The sequence below is a fragment of the Notolepis coatsorum genome (genome assembly GCF_963971535.1).
Source record: "Notolepis coatsorum genome assembly, chromosome: 17".
NCBI lineage: Eukaryota > Metazoa > Chordata > Actinopteri > Aulopiformes > Paralepididae > Notolepis > Notolepis coatsorum.
In genome coordinates, this window is record NC_140181.1 from 63,761,932 (window position 1) to 63,775,929 (window position 13,998).

The 13,998-nt window shown below is 43.2% G+C and overlaps 1 protein-coding gene across 1 annotated transcript in view; it reads left to right on the top strand.

The window, feature by feature from the left end:
- The window catches only part of noc2l (NOC2-like nucleolar associated transcriptional repressor), a 76,564-nt gene that overhangs the window by 19,088 nt on the left and 43,478 nt on the right, over nucleotides 1-13,998 (top strand). Inside the window, exons 10-11 of the mRNA XM_084333034.1 lie at nucleotides 1,708-1,847; nucleotides 12,247-12,358. Of these exons, the coding sequence (XP_084189160.1) occupies nucleotides 1,708-1,847; nucleotides 12,247-12,358 (252 nt within the window). The remainder of the gene's footprint in view (nucleotides 1-1,707; nucleotides 1,848-12,246; nucleotides 12,359-13,998) is intronic.

Here is a 13,998-nt window from a genome sequence, read left to right on the forward strand (position 1 = left end):
ATGCTTCAGAACTCACTGGACAGTGCTTCACAGTGCAGATGGACAATGACCTGAAGCATACTGCTAAAGCAACCAAAGAGTTCAGTCAATTACCTGACCTGAATCCAATTAAGCATTCATTTAACTTGCTGAAGTCAAAACTGAAGGGAAAATGCCCCACGAACAAGCAGGAAATGAAGACAGTTGCAGTAGAGGCCTGGCAGAGCATCACCAGGGATGAAACCCAGCATCTGGTGATGTCTATGGGTTCCAGACTCTGGGCACATACATACCTACACTGTAATTCCTACACTGTTCACGTGATTTGGATGCAAATACCCTCAAATTAAAGCTGAAAGTCTGCACTTAAAGCACATCTTGATTGTTTCATTTAAAGTCCATTGTGGGGGAGCTCCAGTAGCTCACCACGTACCTCGAGCGCTATTTCGGCGCCGGGGACAACCGTGCTCGTCACGGATCTGGGGTTTAGCGAGTTCGAATCCCGGACTGCAGCCGTGCCTTTCCCAGAGTGTCTTCCCCCCCATCTGTACCCCTTCAGCCTGTTTCTGTCGGTCATTCTTGACCAGAGTAAATGCGATAAACGCTAAAAAGAGCCAGGGGAATGGCCAAAGTTTAAAAAAAAAAAGTCCATTGTGGTGTTTAGTCTAAATTGTGTCGGTGTCCAAATATTTATGGACCTGACTGACTATGTCCCAGAGAAGGCTGTTTTCCAGTCAGTATTGACCATATTCACATGGTGGCCATTTTGAATAATATGGTCAATGATGATCACTTTGATGAAAGAGATACAAATATTGAGACAACTAGGCGGCTATGTGGCGTAGTGGGCAAGGCACTCGCCACGAAATGCTGGAGACGCTGGGCTCGTCAGTTCGAGCCCAGCGCTCCACATTTGCTTTCAGTTTAGCTGGTCGTCCGTACTAATACACATTGGCCGTATTAGGGGGTGGGAAACTGATGGGTGGGGATCGGGCGTTGTGGACAGCGACTCCTACAGGTCGGTTGGTGCGCCTGCGCAGTAGAATCAGGAAGTGTCGGGGGCAGTGTGAGCCTCCCACGCGTTACTCCTCGCCACTGAGCGATCGAGCTGCGCAGGTGAAAAGATGCGACTGCTGTTACCTCAAGTACCGGAGGGGACTTGTGCTATGTATGACTTAGTCCACATTGCAGCCGGCTTGTGGGAGGCAAGAAACAGCGTCCGTGACAGGGGAGGGTTGAATTGGATGATACGAAATTGGGATGGGAGAAAAATATAGAAAAATGGGAGAAAAAGTGGATAAAAAAAAAATATTGAGACAACTGTTCAGAAAATCACATTCAAACTTCCCTGTGAATTGAAGTTAATTCTAGATTGATTTTAGGATTTTTCTTTTTGTCATGGTAGATATTCAATTTAATACAACTTAATTGTCCAACCAAGATTGGAAATTTGCCAGTCTCCCCACAGGGAATAATAATGATAATATGAATAATATAAAATAAAGATAGAAAATCACTCGCACATTTTACACCAGTATAAAGGGACAAAGCCAGATTTCAGCTAGCACACTGTCCATACAGACCTGTTCACCCATGTTTGTTAAGGAGGCGGACGTCACTATGGACAAACGACCTCTTGTATGTTTCTTTTTCTAAAGCTACTTGTAATATTGAAAGTATTGAGTGATGTGAGTGATATGGGTTGTGTTCACGCATGTCGTTCTACAGGAGACGTACCAGTCGGTGTATAACTGGCAGTTCGTCCACTGTCTGTATCTGTGGTGCCGAGCCCTCAGCACCCTGCATCCCAGTGAAGTACTCCAGCCCCTCATCTACCCTCTCTGTCAGGTCATCATAGGCACCATCAAGTAAGTATAGACCTTTTTGGTAGAATTCCGTTGCTAGAGGATACAGCTTTGTGCCAGAGTGTTATTTCCTGTCGGCTATTGTCCACACAGGAAATACATTTTGCTCCGGTACACAGTACACTACATACAGACAAGATGATAAATAAATAAAACAAGTGAATAACACCACATATGAAACAGAATGCCACAGTAAAAACAGGAGGCATAATTTCTTTGGAAAATATGTTAAAAATAAAAACAATGCCCCAAATTTGATACAAAAAAAACAAAGCCCTCTCCTCATTCTGGGAATATGTGTGAGTGCTTGCACGTGTGTGAGTGCATGGGGGGTGTTGGCACAACAGGTTCAGTTCTTCCAGGCGCAGGGCAAGGGGGTTCTGTTTAAGGAGCCTAATAGCAGAGGGGAGGAAACTGGCCCTGCCTCTGTTTGTTTTGAATGCAGGGGCAGCATATCTCTTATCAGAGAGCAGGATCTGAAAGCATGTGCTGAGGTTATGAGTTGAGTTCCTCGCGAGTCGTGATCCTACCTGCTTTCTTCACTGCCCCCTTTGGGCAATTTTACACAATTCCTGTGAGTCTATGGAACACACCTGTAATGTTTTTTTTCAATAAAATTAATTGTTTTGTATTTTTAATCAAGTACTTTGGTGCACCACTTTCTACCCTTACAAAATCCAAGCTGTTTTAGGCTGGGCTCCGCCCATACTCGCAATGTGATTTTAGTGACAGTCACCCACCTGCACTGGCAGATACCTTGGTGGATTTCTTTTGTCAAATCAGTTGTGCAATAGTACATTTTGGTGAGTTGTTTCTATACAATTCACTTATGACCAGTGATGCCACAGATTACTTGTAAAAGTAATATGATTACTGATTACTGATTACTCCTTTAAAAAGTAATCTTAGTTACTTTACTGATTACTTGATTATCAGAGTAACTTAGTTACTTTGAAAGTAACTAGGTTACGAAGTCGTCCCCCCTGCTGCTGCCACAACATAAGAATGACAAAAAAAATTTAGTAAAATGTACTCAATTTGAGTAAAATGTACTAATAGGGCAGGTATGCCTATCTTGCTATCTATAGATCTATAGATTTCACAAAAGATAAATGGTCAATAACACCACATGTAGGCTGATATGTAGCCTACCTTTGAGGCCTGCCCCATTCAGATATGGTTCTACGTTATTATTATTTATTATTGTGTGAATGAATGAATGAATGAATGAATGAATGAATGAATGAATGAAAACTTTATTTAACAGATTGCAGAATGGGTACAATACAGTACGGCTCAATACACACAATTGTTAAGGGGATGCAGACCAGAGAAAGACGTTTGTCTTGTTTCCATCAGGGTCCCCCATTTTCAATTCATATAGACATTTATGACATACACAACATACATGACATTTATGGCATAGGGACATATAGGTATTTAGTACTGATACATTTGTGACATAAACGGTATTCAAATATACAGTACTGTTACCCCTAGATCATGACAGAGTATATACATATGATGGGGAGGGGACTGTACATTAGGAGGGGGTGGGTGGGTGGGAGGGAAATATATATACGGCGGGGAGGGAATATATAATTGCAGTGTTGTCAGTGTGCTACTGACAACCTACATACTGCAGTATGGTGTTCCATGTTCATGGAATAGTGCAATGCAAAATATGTTTAACTCAAAGGTGGAACATACTGTTTGGCTGGTGGTGCAGCTCCGAGTCCTGTAGAAGTCGATGGTCGTGCTGTGCAGCTGCTGTATATTCCATATGCGGTAGACAGTATTTTGTTTCCTCCGCAAAGTGAATGTTTTTTTCACCCGGCTTAACAAACGTTAAGTAGACTAGTGAACTTCCAGTGCTGCAAGAAAGCGTTACGAGCGCGAGCTTCTCCCTGCTAGCGCGCAGTTTAGGTGAGCCTGAAAATAACAATAACAGCCGCGCCCACCAGCATGGATCAACACGCGAGGTTACGTGCTCAGACACGCTTTGAAAACGTGACATGTGACGTCACTCCCAAAGAGAAGTAAACAGCTCTAAGCGTATTTTTGACTGTCGAAAACGAAATAAAATACTGCATTCCGCCTGCATTATGAATTTATGATGAGATAGTAACGAAATAGTAATGCACAGCCACTTGGACAAGTAACTGCAATTAGATTACTGGCTTTTAAAGATTAACGCGTTAGATTACCATTTTCGCGGAAAAGTAATCAGATTACAATAACGCGTTACTTAGTAACGCGTTAGTGGCATCACTGCTTATGACATTTAGGTAACATTAATGAACAAAGGACACAAATACAGTATGTAAGTAGTAAACCTATTTTTTCTTATTCAAGTCGATCATAATGATCATGATCATACTACAGAGCGCTCACTGTGTGAGGGAGAGAGAGAGAGGCTCATACACGCGCGGCACGAGTCTCGGAGCGCACTGCATTCTGAGAGAGAGGGAGGGAGAGAGAGAGAGAGAGAGAGGCTCATACTCGTGCAGCGCAAGACCTGAACAACAGCGTGTAGTCCAAAAACTGCCACTGCCCTGGTTAATTGCTTGTGGAGCACGATATCATTAGGAAACGATTAGGAACACTGTCGAACCCTTTTTTCTTTTTTGGTCCACTTTTTCTCCCATTTTCTATATTTTCTCCCATCCCAATTTCATATCATCCAATTCAACCCTCCCCTGTCACGAACGCTGTTTCTTGCCTCCCACAAGCCGGCTGCAATGTGGACTAAGTCATACATAGCACAAGTCCCCTCCGGTTTTGATTGATTGATTGAAAACTTTATTAACAGATTGCAGAATGGGTACAATACAGTACAGCTCAATACACACAATTGTTAAGGGGATGCAGACCAGAGAAAGACTTTCGTCTTGTTTACATCAGGTTCCCCCATTTTCAATTCATCAGGACACGGTACTTGAGGTAACAGCAGTCGCATCTTTTCACCTGTGCAGCTCGATCTCTCAGTGGCGAGGAGTAACGCGTGGGAGGCTCATGCTGCCCCCGACACTTCCTGATTCTACTGTGCAGGCGCACCAACCGACCTGTAGGAGTTGCTGTCCACAACGCCCGATCCCCACCCATCAGTTTCCCACCCCCTAATACGGCCAATGTGTATTAGTATGAACGACCAGCTAAACTGAAAGCAATGTGGAGCGCTGGGCTCGAACAGGCGAGCCCAGCGTCTCTGCATTCGTGGCGAGCGCCTTGCCCACTACGCCACGTAGCCGCCCCCTACTGTCGAACACTTTTGAGGAAGTGCTGACAGGGAAACCGCTTCCGCATTATTTCCACCCGCTTGGTATTGCTCATACTTTCAACGTTACGCTAACTCCTCCAATCACAGTTGATTGTGGGCGGGCGGTGGCAGAATTCCTACACGTCACAGATCCGCGTACATTCAGAATGGTTTGGTTTAGTGGGGGAGGTTCTTGTCTCAGCTGAACCGGAGGAATGGGACTGGGTAGAGATTTCACATCTAGTCAGTGTTGGTACAACCCCACATTGCTAGAAAACAATGCAAACCACTGGAAAAGGCCATTTATAAGATGGGGGACCTTTAAGGAGACTATATGGCAGATGTAAAAGCTGCGGTGGATGGGAGGGGCTACGTCCAGATCTCTCAGCCTCCGTAGGAGGTAGGTCCACTGTTGGCACTTTTTGAAGATGGTTTGTGTGTTGTTGTTGAAGGTCAGCCCACTGTCAATGGTGGTCTCGAGGTGCTTGTAGCTACTAACCCTCCGAGTGTCAGAAGTGGGACAGGGTCAGCCTTCCTCAAGATGTCTATGAGGAGCTCCTTTGTCTTCCTCACATTCTCCCCACACCACTGGTCTAGCTTCTCTGGGGGCTATGCAGTGACTGTCATCTGCAAACTTCATGGCCATTTTCACACTGTCCAAGCCCCTCGAGTTGTTGGTGTATAGGGCAACAGTGGCCCAGGAGGTAGAGTGGTTGTCTGGTAATCTGAAGGTTCCCGGTTCAATTCCTGCTCCTTGGGGGTGGGGCTTACTTGTCAAGAAGAGGCAGGGTAGCACTAGTTTCTCCAGGGACTTTACCAAGACTGATGTCAGGGCCATAGGTTGGTAGTATCTCTAGATTCTCTACAGCAGGGGTAGGCAACCCTAGGCACGCGTGGCTGCATAGGCACGCGGGGGCATTTTCATAGGCATATTATAATTTTTTATTTTTTTTGCTTTGAAATATTATAGTGAAATATTTTGCACTGTTGTCGCATTTATCTTGTTGAAATCCTCCCACAGGTTCTTTTTACTACCACATATTTAATTGAGACCCTTTATTTGTTTATTATTTCAATTTAGCTGGAAATACATTCAGTAACATTTGCAGAGCCTTATAACAAAAACATTATTACGTTCACCATTGTGACCAGTGGGATTAATCAACAAATTTTATTATTTATATTTATATTTTATTGAACATTGCACATGTTAAAAGCCATTTTTTTTTACTCAAAATGTGAGTATTACCAAGTCAACTTGTATTCTTAAAGGATAACTCCACTATTTTGGGAAATTAGCTTATTTAACATCTTCCCTGGAGTTAGACAAGAAGATGCATACCTTTTTTGTCTCTGTGCGTGCATTTTAGCTTTGGGAATAGATGCTCCGTTAGCATAGCTTAGCTTCATCACTGGAAGTGAGGCAGGACAGTAGCCTTACAGTGCCTTACAGTGTATTGCAAGGTCTGACATTGACCAAACTTGATATGCATGACCTTGGTGGGCTCTAGGTCAACTCCTGAAAAGGGGGTCAATGTCAGACCTTGCAATCAAAAGTTAGGGGCGCACTGAAATTATGGCAAGGGTTATTAGCCCCCTAACTTTTGATTGCAAAGTCTGACATTGACCCCCTTTTCAGGAGTTGACCTAGAGCCCACCAAGGTCATGCATATCAAGTTTGGTCAATGTCAGACCTTGCAATACACTGTAAGGCACTGTAAGGCTACTGTCCTGCCTCACTTCCAGTGATGAAGCTAAGCTATGCTAACGGAGCATCTATTCCCAAAGCTAAAATGCACGCACAGAGACAAAAAAGGTATGCATCTTCTTGTCTAACTCCAGGGAAGATGTTAAATAAGCTAATTTCCCAAAATAGTGGAGTTATCCTTTAAAACAATGACAATAAACATAGTTTTATTAGGTTGAAATAATGTGGTTGTGTAGTGTACTTATTTTTCTGTTAACTTATTATGGATTGAAAACTGAAAACCTTAATGCACAGTAACTGAACTCAATATTATTAAGTTCTGGTAACTTATTATTATAAAAAAAAATTACAGTGTAGTCTTGCGATCAATCAAAACTTATTTACACGATATACCTCACATTCACCCTCCATTCACATCCTGGTGTTCTCCTGGTGTTCTCCATTAGGCCTGTAGGTGGAGCTATGACAGCACACGTACAGTACACACACCGATGGTGTGTGATGTGTCCTAAAATGAATGGGCAAATGTGAGTGAAATGGTCGCACTGTATGCAGCTGTTTGTCTGCATTGCAATCCCCCCTCCCCCCCCCCCCCAACTCAGATTTAGGGTTGATACAACCATCATAATAATATTGTTAACACTTTTGCTGCCTAAGGTTAAATTCATGATATACCATAGATTGCCAGCGCTATTTGTCTATGGAGAAAGTCCCCTTCTTTGCAGGGCTATAACTTTTTAAATTCTATTGCTACATTGCCATTATTAGGGCCCATTCAAAGTCCTATATGTATTGTTCATTGTGTAGCAACGTTAAACTTTTTCATTCACATATTCATAGTAAAGTATGGTCTAATGTATAAGTATGTTTTCATCTCTTTCTGCAGCTTTCTCCAGAACGTGATATATAGCCCCAAATGCATTATATTGATGATGAAATACAGTTTGATGGCAATCAGCGCGATATAAAAAATTCCAACTAGACGTACTTCTAGAAGTTACTACACGTCATCTGATGTTGACCGGATGGGCGAGGGGGCGTTTATAATTCCGTGGGCAGCGTTATACCAATCATCTAATGTGGGTCAAATGTTGATAATAGCAGTTAGTATCGAAGACGGTAACGTTACACGCTGAAACTCACCCCAGTCTCCGCGCGCCGTTGGGCGATCATCGTAGAGTAGAAATCTTATCATTATGGGATATATTTTTACCCGGTCCATCTCCAGCTTGTATAATGGTATATACGTCCAAATCATGTTGTTTATCGAGTTATTGCCAATCGATCACCGTGTAGCGTGACGAGCCAGAGTCCCATGACCTATAGCGAGCGCCCGGAAGTACTACGGACGTCTAGCACAACCTCTATGCCACATCCTGTTTGGCGATTGCGCCGATCGGCCACCAGATGGCGCTCCTGAACCGCCAGAGAGCTCAGTGGGTCCTGCTGGTGGATCTCAGGCCAGCGGAGGGGACATATGAATCCGATCGGAGATTTTTGAAATATCGATATAAGGACGACGTAACGCGTCCTCCGGCAACTTTAGCATGGCCAGCAAAGACGTCTAAAGACGGTTCCCGGCAGCCAAAGTGTTAATAATAACAATAACAATAATGATGTAATAATGTAAAAATGATCATTAAAAATACCTGATTATGAGAAAAAAAAATTACGATGCATGGAATATTGTTGAGGCACACTAGTTACAACTATATTTCAAACAGGCACTCCATGTCAAAAAGGTTGCTGACCCCTGCTCTACAGCAGTGATTCCCAACCTGGGGGTCCGCCCCTCTCTACACCTCTCCATCATCCCCCCCCCCCCTCTCTACACCTCTTCATCATCTCTCCCCCCCCCTCTCTACACCTCTTCATCATCTCCTTCCCCCCCTCTACACCTCTTCATCATCTCCTCCCCCCCCTGTCTTTAATGAGACACTTGTGGTCTCTCCATTTGGCGCACAATAGCAGGAATGTCAACTTCAATGTTTGTGCATGCAATCTGTATCAGATGAAATAATGTTTCATCCGACAGCCTGTTTCTCTCCTTTGACTTGATGTGCTTCATTTTTGAGAAATTGCTCTCACGTATGTATGTGCTCCCAAACATACTGGCCATAGAGAGGGCAAAGTCCCTGAGGAGTGGGAAGCGGGGCTCAGGTAGCAGTTTCCAAAACGAAATTCCCCTCTCATTTCTCTTTGCTTGAAAAAAAGGATCTGACTGTAGCTCGCACAGTTCAAGCTGCAACGGTGGGGGCTGCTCTGACACCGTAGCGGTGAGGGGGCCGGCAAACAGCGCTATCCGTGACTGCATGCCGTTGAAATCTTCAAACCGATCATTGAATTGCATTTGCAGTGTTTCAATGTCGCTCCTGTACTTTCCGACGGCTCAGCCATCGGATTTCTGTGTGTAGCTGCAAGTCGCCATAATCAGTGTCCATCTCTTCCAAAAAGGAGACAAACTTTCTATGGTTTAGTGACCTGTTGCCTCCACGAATTAGATTGGTAACCTTGGTAACCAAATCCATAACATGGCTGTATTCAAGCTTCTTGGCACAGAGAGCCTCCTATATCAGATAAAAAAAAAAGAAAAACGATTTAACGACTCTCGCATATAATTTGACTACACTCGACTCGCATTGGTCATTATAGTGACGCACAATAGATGGAAATTATGTTAGCGAACTTACCTGATGTATAATGCAGTGCAGCATTGGACACTCAACGCCACTCTGCCTTAGAAGCCCGGCGAATCCATCGGTAACAACAGCCGACAGTTTATCAAAACCCCCATATTGCTGCACGGCACTTTCAACAGCGTTGAATATGTGCACACTAGGGCTGACCCCTATTAGTCAAATAGTCGACTAATCGATCGAAAGGAGTCATAGTTGACTGCCAACTCTTCTTAGTCGAATACAATAAAAAAAAAAATATATATATATATATATATATATATATATATATATATTTTTTTTTTTTTTTTTTAATATTGGCCTGGGGCCGCATGGAACGTCGGTAAGGGCCGCATGCGGCCCGCGGGCCGCCAGTTGCCCCTCCCTGCTCTAAGACAAACTCTAACCTTAACCAACTTCAAAAGAGTGCCTAAGCTTAACCGTCGAAAGAACTTGCCGTCACGCTCTTAGACAAACTCTAACCTTAACCAACTTCGAAGAGTGCCTAATAGTGCACTGCAACCTTGCCCCGGCCCGGCGGGTTCGGGCTGGTTAGGGCTTTTTTTTTTTATAAATAATTCGGGCTCGGCCGGGCCCGGGCACCGCCGTTTTTATTTTTTTTATTGCGTTTTTTTTTATTTTTCTTTTCATATAACTAGGGTTATAGGATAACCTTCGTTTTAAGATTCGCTTTCTCTTTTGCGCCAGAGAAACATTTGGATGTAATTACTGCAGCGCGCAGGGAGAACTCGGGGGACAAGTTCAACTCGATTGGTTGTGTTGGAATATAGCCAGTTGGCAAACGTTTTAATTTGTTCTTGGGATGTATGTAGCCGGTTTTGTTAACGGTGTTCAACGCGTTGCTGACGTTTGGTGAGTGATGTTATTATTTGCTGGGTCTCGACTCGCTACCTGTTTTGTTGTGATTTTCATTACGTTGCTCTGCTCGAAATCTGATTTCTGTTTTCCCTTTGTTTGTTTGACTGAGTAGGCTATTGTGTGTCGTGTGTGTGTGTGTGTGTGTGTCAAAGAAGATTCTATAGCCTTCAATACGTTTTACGAGGCTGATGTGTGAGTCAGAGATATAAGCGAGCACTGGGAGAGACGGCATTGCGAAACAGGCTATGTAAATGCTTCTTAGTTTTGTTTATTTATTACGTTCATATAAAACCGTGTTTCGAATATTTAAAACAAATACAAAAAAAATTATATTTTAATAATAATAATAATTTTTTTCGGGTTTTCACGCGGGCTAGCGCTTAAAATATTATTTACAGTCAGGCTTATTTTCGGGCAGGGCCTGAAGTTCACGGGCTCGGGCAGGGCTCGGGCTTTATTTCAAGGCCCTTGCAGACCACTAGTGCCTAAGCTTAACCAGTGTAGAAACAGGCGTCGGCCAATCGGAGAGCGTCTCCGAGAAATGCGGCTAGGTTTCGTAATCACGCTACTGAGATCAGGCCCTTTTCAGGTGAGCTGTAACTGTGAGCCATGGCTTGTTGTTTGGATAGCACCTAACGGCCTTTGTGGGTATTGGCATATTCTCACAATATTCTAAGTATGAAGTCACCGCTGTGACAGACTGTTCGAGGGAGTGGGCCTGGGTGAAAACCTGCCAGTCACCGCTGTGACAGACTGTTCGAGGGAGTGGGCCTGGGTGAAAACCTGCCAGTCTGTGCAGGCGAAACAGCTTCACCCCTCTTGTGTTACATGAGACATACTGCTTATGTGGGTGGCACAGAGTCCAGTTTGTAGGTGTTAAAATTCCCCAGGATTATCTCCAGTGGAGGCAGTTTCTATGTTCTCGGTTCAATGGTAGACTGTCTGAGATCCGTCACAATGACCTGCCTGACTTCCCTTCTAGATAAAATGGGAACAGGGAAATTGACAACAGCTCCAGCTCAACCCTGTAAATGTTGTCTTTAACCTGCACAGAAGAGCACCTGCCATGTTCAAGTTTGTGTCCGCATGCATTGGTCCCAAGAAATCCATGTAACTGAAGAATGTTGTTTTGTAAATCCTCGGATCTCCAGGTCTCTGTATGTTTATACTGTACATGTATTCCTGTTTTCTTTCAGGAAACTGATGTTAATGTTTAGTTCATTGATCCTGTTCCTCAATGATCTGACATTAGATCCTGTTCCTTAATGATCTGACATTTGATTATTGTTCCTCAATGATCTGACATTCAAATCTGTTCCTCAATGATCTGACATTCGGGAGGAGAACGGTCGGGAGCAGTAGTAGTTTTGCGCCGTAATGGTATTGTGAATTATGAATGCTATTATATTAACTGTTTACTTTGCTGTGACACATCTGTGAAAAGGGTCCATAATAGGATGGTGCACAACTGGGTCCATAATAGGATGGTGCACAACTCTTTAGATTATTCTGTTGTTCCGATGTAATGAGCAATTATTCAATGTATGACAACTTTTCTCATTATGCTATGTCTTGTAGGCATGAATAGTGTTTATAGTTGTTTCAAATGAATTCAGTACATTTATTTGTAGGCTGATTAGTTTTTATGTACAATTGTGAAGCCTTATCACACATATTTAATACTTTAGTAATACATACATATAACTGCCAAATTTCAAAGTTGAGTATGAGGCTCTCAAATCAATGAATTGATTATTTTAGACATCTCTAACATTACCAGACCCCCATCGTTAACCAGTGGTGAAACTACCAGGTTGCTGTACACTTAGCGACCAGCAGGTGGTGTTGTTGACCACGGTTTTCTTCCCCCTTCCCATCCAGGCTGGTCCCCACGTGCAGATACTACCCTCTGAGGATGCACTGTTGCAGAGCTCTCACCCTGCTGTCTGGCAGCACCAACACATTTGTTCCCGTTGTGCCTTTCCTGCTGGAGGTGAGAGGCCACGCCACACCTTGGACACCTGCGTGGATCTGAAATGATCAACATAATTAATGTTAGGATTAGATGGCCACGGTGTCCACGGCCCTAATCCTGAATCTTTCCCACAACTAGGTTAAAGAATTCAAATCGATATTCAAATTAGGGATGCACCAATACAAAATTGTTTGATGACTGATACTCATACCTGGGCTTTGGCTACAGAGTACCAATCCGATCCATTACTTTTAATCAACAGTGTAGATGTGGATCATCATTTTGGGTTCATTGGACAAAGATTATGTAAGGGATAATGTATAGCTACGAGGTCATTGTCGCAAAATAATTGACCGACACGGAGTTTAAAATACAGAGGCGCCGCGCCGAGGTGTTTTAAACGCAGTGAAGGTCAATTATTTTGCGACAATGATCGAGTATAGCTATACATTATCCCGCTTATTACATGGCTAACTTACTAACAATATACCTAATTAATTTTACATCGACAAGACGAGATCAAATGCAGACGCAGTTCTGTTCTGGCTCCGCTGTCATCGTCACACACACTCCGCTGTCAGTGCAGCCAGCAGGTGTGTCTGATTGGCTGCACTGATGCAGTGTGTCAGTGGCCTTGATTGCGAACAGCTGCGCACAGCGGTCATTATTGTTCGGCAGAGGTCCGTTATTGATTAATAACGGACCTCTGACGAGCGCTATTGACCAATCACAAGCAAGCATTTCGGCGAATGTGAAAACGCCATGTAATAATGAGATATAATCAAGTCACTTTGCTTTGATTTCAGGTGTATCAAATTTAAGTATTGGGGGAAATTCAATATCGATATTCTATTTTAGCTTGGTATCAGACCGATGAGTATGGGTGCGTCCCTAATTCAAATGTCTCTAATTAGGGATGTCCGATATTATCGGCCGATATCGGCATTAAAATGTGATATCGGAAAATATCGGTATCGGTTTTCAATTTTTATAAAAAAAAATTACATTTCTATAACCGTTATTTACCCAGGCAAGCAAGTAAGAACAAATTCTGATTTAATTTATTGTCAAAAGTATGCATAATGTTGTGTTAATTCCACAACAAGAGATATGTAATGTTAATTACCTGAAATTATTCCGTTTTTTTGGGTGGGGAAACCCTGCATATATCGGTATCGGAAATTTAGAGTTGGACAATATCGGTATATCGGTATCTATCTCTAATTCAAATGTCGCAGAACCGGTGACAGTCTTGTGTGTCCCATTGGTTTTGTAGCACAAATGGAAACAAAGAAAGCTTGGTGATGAGATGTTCCGTCTGTTGGTGTCGGTGGAAAACCCACCGCCTGGGCCAGGGCTCTACAGTGCGACCAAATTGCTCGCATATGCCCCTAAAAATATTTGTATGCGAACCGTAAAAATCAATTACGCGCACGCTGTGCGAATACAGATTATAGCCTCTCTCGTCTTTTTTTTCCTCCGCTGCGAGATCGTTAAAAAACTACAAGTCCCACATTGCACTCAAGCCAACGGTCCAATCACAGTAGAGTGAAGTGACTGGTTTCATGGGAAATAAAGCAAATGACCAATCGGAAGCTCTCATTTTGCTTGTTTTAGGATCGATGCATTGTTACACCCCTACACCAAAGTCACTGGCC